Source organism: Phyllostomus hastatus, unplaced genomic scaffold (assembly GCF_019186645.2).
Source record: "Phyllostomus hastatus isolate PE091 unplaced genomic scaffold, TTU_PhHast_1.1 phas_contig_58, whole genome shotgun sequence".
NCBI classification, from domain to species: Eukaryota; Metazoa; Chordata; class Mammalia; order Chiroptera; family Phyllostomidae; genus Phyllostomus; species Phyllostomus hastatus.
Window position 1 is genome coordinate 45,306,351 of NW_025333916.1, and position 13,036 is coordinate 45,319,386.

A 13,036-nucleotide genomic window follows, 5' to 3' on the forward strand; every position below is an offset into this window, starting at 1 on the left:
GAGAGCCCACAAAGTCCTCCAAGGTAGCTCTGTTGACACATAGTTTGACCGTGATCTCCTTATCCATCCGGCATTTGCCTCCTAGTTCCTTACTTCCCTCACACCAAATCCACTGTGATCTCTGCTGATCAAGAAATCTATGTCCAAGAATAGGAGCAATGTGGCTGGTGTACTCATCTAAGTCATTGCTGATATGTAATGTGTGGACTGCAAGGGTAGCTGGTAGAGGTCTGATTCAGATCCAGACTCAATGATTTCTTGTGCCAAGTGTGATTAAAGTTTGCCCTGCCAGCGGGTCCAGTTCTTTGGCAAGTGGTGAGGTGAGGTTGGGAAAATATGTCAGATCCAAGGAAGGGAAGGGAACTATAGTTACTTCTTCCTCTCCCACCAAATTCTGACTGTACCATGCAGTCTCATTCTTAATTCTCTCCTACAAAAAAGGTAATTCTGACAGAATATAATCCCTGCTCACAATATACACATCTACCATCTATATTTACACACTTTTGTTTTCAAGCACCATTTTCTGGTGATCAATATATACACAAATAGAGTATGAACATACTGTAAAATATTGAATTGTATTTAACCTATAATAAAACATAAATAAGCACCACAACATTTTACTGATGGTTGTGAGGTCCTTCTAGTTGAAATTTTATTTTCACAGACTCAGAAACAGAAACAAGAGAATCAATGGGTCTCCTAAGTTCATACCATAGATTAATGACAAAACTTTGGTTAAATTTATACAATCAAGGCCAACCCCCCCCCAAAAAAAACAGCTACCAGTTAAAATGTATTTTAGTATTAAATATTGATTTTATGATAGGTTTAGCTTTTAGGGTTAAATGTTATTTCAGAATTACAATGTCTAAAATAAAGTTTTGCTACCTCTGGTGTTGCTAATGTGTTCCTTAAAAATTCTAAACTCACACCTTAACCGACATTATTTTTTAATTACACATGATTATATTCTGAGTCTGCGGTTACATATCTTCTGAATAACAATACAAACCCTTAAACCATCATGAAAAAATATAAATTACATTATAAATGATTGTTTAAACCCAAGTTTAAAAAATTATTCTGCAACCTTTGGGTAAAACTGAAAACGCATTTGTGTTTTAATAAAAATTGAAGGAGTAAACATATCAAATAGCACCTTGGTTTCATTAGTGCTGAGGGATAGCATAAAATTTAGAAATGTTCTTTTATTTACCCCAAAGGAAGGATAAAATTTTATAAAATAAATTAAATGGAAATATTGTTTCATTAAATAATAAAATATTATTTTGCATAATATACCTTAAATGGGCCTGTGCATGAACATCTTCAATTACTTTTTACAATCTTAGCTTACTAATGGAAAATAGTTTTATGATAAATGATTTTTTAAATCAAAGACAACATGCCTCTCCCAACTGAACTACTTTCAGAATAAAGACTTTGGAAGAACTTATATTAAAGTCACTGAGTTCTATACTTTGTGGTATAAGTTAGAAACCCTAGAGGGATCAATATTTATAGTTGTTTCATTTAGTTTATTTTCTGTTTTGGTTTGCTTATGAACTTTTTTGTTTGTTTTAATTTTCAAAGACAAAACTAAGTAATGAGTTAATATCTTAAGATATTATGACCAATTAATACATAAGTACATTCTAAAAAGCCTGGTTTTTCTTATTTCCTTCTTCACCATGTATTTCTTGTAAAAGACTGCAATAAAATAGCTTTTGTTGCACCAAACCTCTGTATTCCATGTTGTGAGGTGCAATTGATACTTTTGGTAATACATTTTTTTAACCTGTGGACAACTTTTGATATTAATGAATGGTCTGTCTTTGATACATTTTCTTACTTCGACATTTATGACGTTCTACTTTACTTATATTCTTCTTTCTTCTCTGATTTTTCCTTTGTTCCCCTTGATTATCTCGTCCTTTTTGACTTAATGATTACATTGGAGTTTATCACAGATCAGTCCTAGTCTACTTTCTCTTTATATTCTCTAGCTGTAGTGATTCCACCACAATGCACTTCTGATGTGCACCAGCTCGGGGAAGAAGAGGATCCACATATAGCAAAAGATAAGAGGCCTTCTTTGATGCAATTCTAATTCAGCCATATATCAAACTTATCCATCATCACTTTCTATCAGCTATTTTCTTTTTTACCCATGAAAGTAGTTTCAAAAATGGACACCATACCACAGACATTAATTTCTGTTCACAAACAAGATATTAACATTGTGGTTTTCAAGTGGATTCTCGGGTACTTTAGTTAAAATTTTGATAAATATGAATACTTTCATTCAGGAACCTGCACCATGTTATCCAAGATAACATCTGATTTCACCTAAAACATCTTGACATCACCCACCTACCTTCAGTTTCACTCTAAGTATGCTAGTCCAAACCATGTTATGTCTGAACGAGATGCTTCATTTTCTTCCTAATCACTTTTTCCATGTACTCTTTTGCCTTCATGAGATCTGCTCTCTCCTTCATTCAGTCATCTTTTTCCAAGATGCAAATTTCATGATGAGATTCTGTTACTTTAAAACTCTCTATTAATTCTCCTAGACCAAAGAAGCCCCCGATTCTCTCACCCCTCCCTGAATCTCCATTCTACTTTTCAGCTTTATTCTGCTTTGCTCTCTATGCCCTTTGTACAAGTAATTTGTCTTCTACCCCAGAAAGAAAATGAGAAACATTCCTTGCAAGAATATCTCTGTCTCACCAAAGCATTGTGTTGTTTTTGTTTATGTGTTTGTTTGTGTGGATGGTACCAAAAAATGATGAAAAGATAAAGCTGCTAAGAGGAAGGTAGAAGGGAGAGGACACAGTGGAAAAATAAAAATATAGATTCACTTTTAACTATAAAGCAGAAAGATTTTTTACATCTATTTTTCTTGTCATAAAGATCTAGATTTGCTGTCTTGTATCAAAAAGCAATTAAAAAGTTTATAGTCATAGCAGTTACCAATGAGGTTGTGATAAGATGAAATTGAAGAACTTATACTTTTTAATTACTTTGGAATCAGATTATTTCTAGGTTAATTATGATATTGAGAAAGTCAATGAAAATGAAATCTTTGAAGCTGTGTTCTGTTATTCACATTATGCATTTCTGTTTCTTAAGTGTTGCCAAAATCTCTCTCTTCCACCTTTCTCTCTAGTCTAATGCAGTGCTGGCCACTGTAGGGGACATTCAGAATCACCACCACTCCACGTGAGAATTTAGAACGACTTACCTAGGAGAATGAGCACACACAGAAGAATAGCGATTAAGGCTCCTGTGCTCAAACCAGCCGAGGACAGGAACGCTTCGGCATGGCAGGTCCGCACGCGCCCGTCTCTCTCGCACGCACAAACCCTGATGGTGAGGGTGCTGCTGCTGCTGAGAGAGGGGATTCCACCATCAGAGACCATAATGGGGAGATAATACACATCCTGCATAGTGCGACTAAATCTCCTCCGCCTGGTCAGAATGCTGGCTGTGTTATCTATGACAGACATAAGCAAAACAAAATGTACTTAGTAAAGCCGCCAGTGAAGATTCACATTCCATTAGTGGATAAAACGGGCACGTGCGATTTATTTACTTTTTATTTATTTTCATTTATGAAATGGGAAAAGGGAACATGAAGGGGCAATTATTAAACAGTAATTAATATTGGTTCTCAAGTTAAGGAACCTATTAGGATCATTAATAGAGTCCAAACTAAAGGAGAAGAAAATAGTGGAAGACAGAAGAGGGAAAAATGAATAGATCCTAAATTTGGGGGTGAGCCTGTGGTCCCCAACCCAAACCTGGTGACTGTGAATATAAGCTATAGGAATGCACATCTACATTTTAGGAGACTATTTAGATTATAGTGATGTACCAAAAAGCTTAAGATCTACTGGTATAAATATTTATGAAGAGAACAGATCAACTGACAAACTTTTTTAGACTTAGTTGTGATTTGAAACACTCTTGTAGCAAGCACATTATAGAAAAGTCAAGGATGAAAAAATAATTAATTGTATTTGTACATGCTTTTTAAATGCTATGTACTACAGTAAATGCTTTCATGATATATTTTGATCAATCCACACAACCTGTAAGGGAGACAATGTTAAATTCCTTACATTTTAGGGGATATTATTTTTACTGTAAATAATAATTTGACAATAAAGACATTGAGTCCCAAAGGATTAAATTGGTCAAAATCACAGAGCTAGTGAATGATTGGAATACAATTGCAATACATTCCAGAACCTTGCTCAAAACCAAAATGTCATAATGTCATACTGCCTCTTCTCCACCAGTACACTTCCAGTTGGAATTGATGGCCTCACGCGCACATGGTACACCATTATGTTAGCATTGTTACTCCTCATTCTATGTCTGTTAGCTTAAAGACCCTCCTGGTGCACAGGTGGTGTGCTGCTCAGATCCCCCGCATGGAGAGACTTGCTGTCCCGGCCGTAGATTGCTGGCTGGCACAATAACAGCCTTCTGGAGCAGCACATAATCAATGAATCTTTATTACTAAGTCATAAAGGCTAGGCCTTTTTCTCTGAATGCAGACAATGTTGAAGGGCAAGTTTAGTTCCCAAGCTTTCTCACAAGGTCAGTGTGGAAGCAGCAAAATTGCATGGCAGCTCACTTTCTCACTCTTCCCAACCTTTCTTCCCCCTCCTTCCTTTTACTGGTTTCCACAGACGTTGATCCCAAGTGTACACTTTGGGGAAGTTCAGAGTCACTTCCCAGAGAATGCACCCTGGGACTTAATTATTTTTTGCTAAGCAGTAAATGAATCATTAGATAATTATATTTAGGGATATTTTCTTTCATAATTATTTTTTATTTTGAAAATCAGAATCCTGTGACATATGGCTATGCTTATGATAGTCATATGATAAATATTCTACAGACATATATTTTTTATTGCATATTGACAAACTAGTGCAACAGACACACAATAGATTTTCCAAATATTAATGTAATATAGTAATAAAACACATCAATTATATATATTCTATATGTATACAGAATTTTTACATGTGTCATATACATATATATGTGAGTATGTGTGTCTATACAGATCTTGTTATATGACTTGTTGAAGGTTTGTTCTAGAGCATAAGTGAATAATCTGATAAGGAATTGGAAAATATTTTTTACCTGACAAAAGAGGAATAAAAATATATAAATATCTATTCCGAAGTAGGTTTCATAACAGAGAATGGAGAGCAGGAGAAATTGCATCATATATGTTGTATAACAATAGTGAGTCACAAGTACTCTCTACCTCCAGAAACCCGAACTTTGAGGAAGTATGTCCATTAGTTGTAGGATGTTCTATCATGATTAATACAAAATTACTTATATGTACAATTCCATAGTTTAAGGAAAAGGTATGAACAAAGTGTCATAGGCTCAAACATGTTTAAGAACCTCATTGCTGGTCCTTTGAAGAAGACACTGTCCCTGCAAGGCACTGTCCCTGGTTTAGGTAAACATGAACAAGAGCATGTGGAATGACGCAGCAACATGGACTGGTAGATGGGGACTTCCTTTAATGTCTCTGTTCTAGTGTACTATTCATATTCTTAATTTGGAAGTATATTTTCTTTCAGAATACTTATTGGAAATACAATCAGAAACATGATCAGAAACAAGAAGAAAGTGAGAGTATGTTTATAATTCACTTTATGTTCTTGAATAGAAACCTTTCAGACATGAAGGCATAAAAATGTTCTTCATTTTTTTTCAGTAGAAGGTTTCACTGAAAAAAAAAAAAAGGATTTAGGAAGCGGAGAGCTGCCCACCTAGAAAGGCTTAGCACAACAGAATAATGAGATTTTGACAAAAGATATTGAATACCTCACCAGAGTGGAAAAAAAATGTACTTGGCAGAAGGCTCACTGAACTTTGAAAAGAAAACTCTTAACTAAAATGAAGGGAATGAGAAAATATATATGCACACATATAAATGTATACATTTACATATATATGCATATAATAAACTCAGAGAACAAAATATGCTTAGCTGAAACTGCAAAATTAGAAAAGAACAACAATTTCTAAACTTTATGTTTTACAAAAGAAACCAAGTATTAATGAGAGTATTCTATGACTTCCAAATAGAAAAAAAAATTAATATGAGCTGAATAAAGCCAAATCATAGCAGGTTAGAACAGCTGCAGATGAAAAGTGCTAATTATCAGTGTCAAATCGAAGACCACCTATAACGATGTATACACAAGCTTGGTTCTTAATTCTAACTCTCATGAGTTTTTGATGAAGACAGAAGCTTACAGAACCCTTGGGAGCCAGGTTAATATAGCTAATATATTGGGTTAGGATTTAAGATTTTGAAAAACCAGAACAAGAACTTAAATTAACAAGAACATATAAAATAAAGATGTGCATTAGATTGTAAACTTTGAAACGTATCATATAAGGAAGATGGTCATAGGAGGCCAAATAAAATGGTCTCAGAAACATTCAAGAAATGTATGGAGTTTCTAGGCATCTCTTTATTGAGAAGACTTCATTAGAATGCTGTGCTTGCTCTTGGGTTTCCTACTTCAAAAGTGATGCTTTAGCTCAATGAAGTATACATTTAGGAAAACTTAACCAAGATGGGAAAAGAGGAAAATTTATCATATGAAGAATCTTTGAGAAAACAGAATGTGAGAATTCTACATGTCACTTATGGATTTAGGTGACCAAAGCATCTCAGAAATTGTCCATAAAAATTTAGCAAAGTTTCTTAGTAATTCCTCTCCTTATGAATATAATCAATATAATCCTGAACTTCACAACAATTACATCTTCAATGTAATGTAGAAATAGCTTTGAACATGTTTTAATCTTTCATAATAGACATCAATGAATTATTTATTTTGTTATATATCCAATTACGTGTTCAGAAAAAGGATATAGGTGCATATAGGAGAAAGTAGGGAGACTGGCAGGTACATATTTGACTCATGTAGACACATTACAATAATCATAAAAAAACTGAAATTTGGAGTCCTTTGAAAAGCAATAATACTACTAAAATTAATTTTCATAGCTATAATAATTGCAGGGATTTTATAATTGATAATTTTGTGGGGACTTTCCACAAGAATATTTATAGCAAAATATATGTTGGGCAGTTATACTTCCAACACCTTTATCTCTATAGGAACAGAAGGCTGCAGATAATACAAGTTGCCCACTAATTCTGGAATTCAGATATAATTTTCTGGAACTATCGGACTGTTTCCATTTTTTTTCTTTTTTGGTATCTTGAATAATCTTGAAAGATTCTAATTTCTATTTCCACTTTTGCAAATAGTAATACAATTTAAGTTAAAACAAGGCATGTTTTAAAACCACTTCCTGAAGCAAGAACAAATCCTATATTAAAGTCTAATAGTACTTTACATCTTGGTAATTGTTAAAACTATGTGTTCTTCAAAACTCTTAAATTATTAGACACCCATAGACCCCTGGCCTTTCAACAGAAGTCTTGTTTGGTAACGCAAGTGTAAAGGTATACCTTATCTTGAGCATAGCCAAGCAGACTATTAAAATAGTATTTAGACCCTTGGCTGGTGTAGCTCAGTGGATTGAGCATGGCCTGTGAACCAAAGGGTCGCCGGTTCAATTCCCAGTCAGGGCATATGGCTGGGTTGCAGGCCAGGTCCCCAGTGGGGGCCACATGAGAGGTAACCATACATTGATGTTTCTCTCCATCTCTTTCTCCATCCCTTCCCCTCTCTATAAAAATAAATAAATAAAAATTTAAAAAAATAAAATAGTATTTACAAATCTACCTGCATAGCAGAAACAATGGAGATTCTCAGATATGGATCTCTGGTTGGACTTTTTTTAATGTTTCTAAAGAGAGTGACAGAAATAGAATCATTAACTTCTGCCAGACAGATAAGTAGGCTTCACATTGTTTTCATTTTTTCTAGTTTTTCAGCAGCAGTAAGATCCATTTATAATTTTACTATTACCTGAGACCATGCATGAAATAGTGCTCTTTTGCTTTTCTGCAAAGCTCCTTTCAAATAACAGGCACTTGATAAATAATGAATAGAACTACACTCAGCAAGAACTTGACTTCCTTTAGAGTGTCCTTATTATGTTGATATGTATTAAGAAATTAAAACCAAAATGAACTAATATATCTTGCAATACTCAACAGCATGATATCCTCATGTTCTTCACTGAAGGTTTAATACTTCTTTCATGTTTACTGACTTCCCTTTCTTTTAAACTTAGAATTGACCTAATCACAATTTTCAGACTCTTGATTCTGCCTGTTCATTTACGTCTGTAAATATCCTCCTGGTCTCACTTGTGTTTTTGCCAAACCACAGATTCATGATCCAATCTGTCATTAGGTTCTTATTTGCACCCTGGAATGTCATTCCTTTGACCATCTGCCACACTCCTCCCTGATAATATTTAAATCCCAGATAAACACAACTCTCCATTGTCTCAGGTGTCTGCTTTCAGATTCGTAAATAATGTGGGCGGAATAGTTATAACCATCTTAATCAATTCACCAAGTATACAGAGAAATTGGATGATGTTGTAAGAGGAGATTAGTAAACGATCTATTAATATCCATTTTTTATCAGTTGCCACATAGTAGTTATTCTAATTTGATTTTGTCATTTCCTTCTGAGCCATATTGCCCCATGCACAGCCAGAAAACACCTCTCTGTAAGGAACCTTACACATTCATTACCGACATTTTAAAACCACAGTTGAAACTGCTCAATCCTTCTTTGATATCAATTATGTCTAACTGTGCATACATGACTCTGTATAGTAAAGACATTTTAAAAATAACATAAATATATACAAAACAAAAATATAGGTCTTGAGGAATATCAGCAAATCTACTCATGAATCACACAAATTTGAATAAGTATTGAATATGAGGTGGAGAAGGGGATAAAGAATAAAAAAGGAACTTTTTAAAATAGAAATTCAACCCCAAATTTAAAATTATTTATAAACATATCATAATAATATAATTTACAGAGATATAGAAATAAATGTGTACCCAAAACACCAACATACAACAACAACAAAACAAAAACAGACTACCTATTATCACAGAACTTTAACTGATATAAATATTATTTTTAGTAGGGAATGGATGAATCAAAATAGGAGAAATTAAATTTAGAGTCACTAAACACTGAAGGAATTTATAAGGATTCATTCTTAGAGAGCTCTATAATACATGACCCCACTTTAAAAATTCTTTGAAGCCCCCCCGCCGCCTGAAGGCACAGGACAGGTAGATAGATGACCCCCATAGCACTGTCTGGTTCTGAGCCAGGAAAGGATGAGGGAGCAGTGCATAATAAAATGGAAAGCAAAACCAAGTGGCAAGAAATGGTAAAGCTGGCTATAATTTTATTTTTCTACTTGTATATTTGTGCTCAGTGAGTATGAGTCAGCTGTCCTTTCGCTGTCACTGTGAGTTGAGCAGTACAGCACAAGCATGTGAGAGGAGGGGCAGGCAGGCAATCCTATTTGCAAAAGGTATATAAAAATTAAACAAATCAACAGGAGGTAAAATAATGAAGTAGATCAGAAAGGCATATTTTTCTTTCTAGAGCAACAGGCCCACTAAAACATATCAAATCACTACTCTTACAGGTCACACTTTCCCAATTCAGAGTCAGGGTTGCATACAGACTGTCTCCCATTAGTCAAGCGTTGAGTTCTACCTTGCATAAAGGATAGTGTGGTTCTATCACATGTGACTGGACACGTGTTGTGAGTGAAGACTGAGTGAGATTTGACTGGGAGGGGAAAGGAGATTGTTAGCAGAACAGAACCAGCCTCCTCACTCCCAGTAGCTGGTGACTCAGCAGGCACAGCTGCTCCCCCAGTCACTGGGGGATGTGCAAGGCTTTATTTGCAGCTGTAGTCTCAGGACAGGCTATGTGTGCCATTTTACTTAGGAGTGAACGAACCGCTAAATGGTCTTTTGAAGCCCTGTGGATAAAAACAGAATTTTAAATGGTTATGCTCTGTAGAGAAATTACAACACCAGCTGTGAGTTCTGGTTTGAAGGACAGAAATAAACTATGGGAATACTGACGACTACAAATCTGACAATGCTAAAGACATACAAAATAAACTTAAAATCTCTCATGGTTTCTCACACACACACACACACACACTAAATGGCAGCATTTCACTATAAATGAACAAAAATTTGAAAGCAAATATACCAAAAGACACATTTTTAATAACTACATGGTCAAAGTTGAAACTATTCCCTATCTTAAACTTAAAGCAATGCAAACTTGAAGTTAGATAATCTTTCACTAAACCCATATATCCATAAGGAAAAGCAGTATTTTCTTATTTAAGTGTGTTGTTTAATTTTTATTTATTTTTCAAATGGTTATTTATTTATTTATTTATTTATTTTTAGACAGAGGGAAAGGGAGGGAGAGAGAGGGAGGAAGCATCAGTGTGGCGTGATTGCCTCTCACATGCCCCCTACTGGGGACTTGGCTCACAACCCAGGCATGTGCCCTGACTGGGAATCAACCAGCGACATATGATTACAATGGTAATTTTCAGTGAAGTTCTTTCATTATTTTTAAAAGAATGTGTTATTTGGACTCATTTATTTTTTAAAAGGCAAGTGTCTACTAAAGGGGACAACACATATAAGAAGAAGGAAACAGATAAATAGGAGTAGTAGATGTCCTTGATAGCAAATTATCGATGAAGTTGTAATAAGGGTTTTCAGATTTAAAAGGCTCATTAACTGTTATTTAGAACCCTGTAAACTGAGACACAAGTGTATAACAATTATAAATTATTTTTCCCCCTACTAAAACCTGTAAGATTTATAAATACACTTGGAAATTGGTACTAAGCCTAGGAATTAGGCTAGCGAAGCTCCTTGCCTCACACAAAACCCAGTCTCTCAAGAGGCAGCATGAAAGATCACGAAGCAGAACAGACTTACTCTGTAGACTAATGATGATTTAATATTGGGGGATTAGGCTGTTCTTTTACATTACAAAATGAAAGAACCAAGTCATTATATGCACAGAATCCTGGTGCAAGCTTCTATTCCTAGATTTGTGACATGACTGCAGTTCATTTGATATAGGAATTTGGTTAAGAAGTCAAAGTTATACAACGGATTTTTTAAATGCTAACATTAAAAGCTTACATATGACAATTTAAAGAGAAGGTGACAGTAGAAAAAACTACATTTTAATCAGGAAACATTTCATGTTTTTTGTTGTTGTTGTTGTTGTTTTAGAGTGATACAATTTAAAACTACCAAGACTTAAATTTATCTCCCGAACCTGACTTTTAATTTTAAGTAAAATTGTTTCATTGTCAATATATTAGTTAATGAATAAAATAAGGTTATTATCTATACAATAGATCATACAGATTATCTAATAGATAATAGATAATATATTTACAATATACATTGTGTTATATATGTTGTAAAAAAAGTCAAGAAAAGATTGTTTTTGCTTGATTGTTTTCTAAACAAAGCCTTTAATATTTCATAGGTAAAGGGTCATAACTTTTTATATAAATATTGAATATTTCTGTCTATCACAATTTTTTTCTATCCAGCACAGTTTGGTACCAAAGGAGGTAAAGGATTCAAGGCAGAATATTTTATTCATTTCTGGAGCACAGAATATAGCCCAGTGGTTAGAACTTGATGTTACTAATAGTGCAGTAAAACGCCCGCTTTTCGGCTTTCCCACGTCTCCCTGGTTAGAGCCTTGCAACCGACTTCACTGAAGCTGCACTCTGTGGTCCTTCGGCTCCCTTCACTCCCCACCGAACTGAAAAGAATTCTCTGACGGCTCTACTTGGTGTGACACTCGGTTCTGTCAGTGAAATGTTCTACCCCTGTATACAGTACACCTGTTTTTGTGATCTCTCTAGAGTAAATCACGTTTCACTGCCCAAAATGGCCAGTTACTCTACATATCATCTTTATCTCCCCAATTATATGGTGAGTTCCTGGAAAGCAAGAGTTGGGCTTTTTAATTCCTTACATTCTGCCTGGCTCAGGTGCCTGCCCTGTAGACGGAGGACAGTGTACATTACCTTCAACATTAAGCTGCAGGAGAAAAACAGCATTTAGTTAATTAAGAACTGACTACAGAACTTGTCTTAGAGAAAACACATTTTAGGACGGGAGAAGAGCAGTGGTAAGTGGTAATATAGTGTGATGCTGGGGTGGAACATGCTGGGCAGCAGCCGGTGTGAAGTATCAGGTGAGGAAATAGGGCTGTGTGTGTGCACACACATAAGTTTTGGAGAGGGTCTTGAACTAATTTTAATTAAATTTTAAAGAAAAAATATCTGTTGCATATCAGTGAACATCCAGGCAGCCAGCTTCTCATCGAAGTGTGCTTTCTTCCAAGCCCAGTTTCTATTTCAACTATTGAATGAGACTGTTCCCAAATGACTCTTGCTTTATAAAACGTAGGTCTGAGTAAAATGTTAGTTTCTGTCTGACCCACCCTTCTACTGATAACAAAGAGAAAAGCTTGAATCTTTCACGAAATTCTGTTTAATGGCACCAGAGAATTGCTAAAGCAAGATAGCTAGAAGGATGAGATTGCAGATGGGAAAGTGCAGAGAGGTGAACTGTTGATTACAATGTATCTGCTATTTTGTTTTTTGTTTTTTGTTTTGGCAGTTTGTCAGGAAGCTAAAACTCTAAGCTGGAAAACAAAGAGGATGTTTTGTTTTTTTGAGTATTTGTTTTGCCATCTCCTGTTGTTGCACAATAATTGGAGATAGGGACGGGGGGGGGTGGGTGGGGGGGAGGGGGCAGGGAAGGCCCTGATGCACAGACAGGCACTCGACTGAAAGCACCAGAGACCTTGCCAGGAGCATAGACTGACCTGAGGTAGACTGGACCTAATGGAAACTGCAAGTTGGCCTTGACTGAGCTCAACTCTGGCTGTATTAAAGTGATAATTTCCCCCTTTCATTGCTTATCAGAGAAAAT

At 35.3% G+C, this 13,036-nt stretch overlaps 1 protein-coding gene across 7 annotated transcripts in view; it reads right to left on the minus strand.

Annotated features, from left to right (window-relative positions):
• CDH18 (cadherin 18) overlaps positions 1-13,036 on the minus strand; it is an 811,828-nt gene that overhangs the window by 6,074 nt on the left and 792,718 nt on the right. For 5 of the 7 annotated variants that reach the window (XM_045847887.1, XM_045847888.1, XM_045847884.1 and 2 more), the window contains one exon: positions 3,254-3,505. The exons of 1 other annotated variant lie outside the window; for it this stretch is intronic. In XM_045847887.1, coding sequence (XP_045703843.1) covers positions 3,254-3,505 — 252 coding nt within the window. The remainder of the gene's footprint in view (positions 1-3,253; positions 3,506-13,036) is intronic. One more of the 7 variants, XM_045847890.1, reaches the window with a different exon arrangement.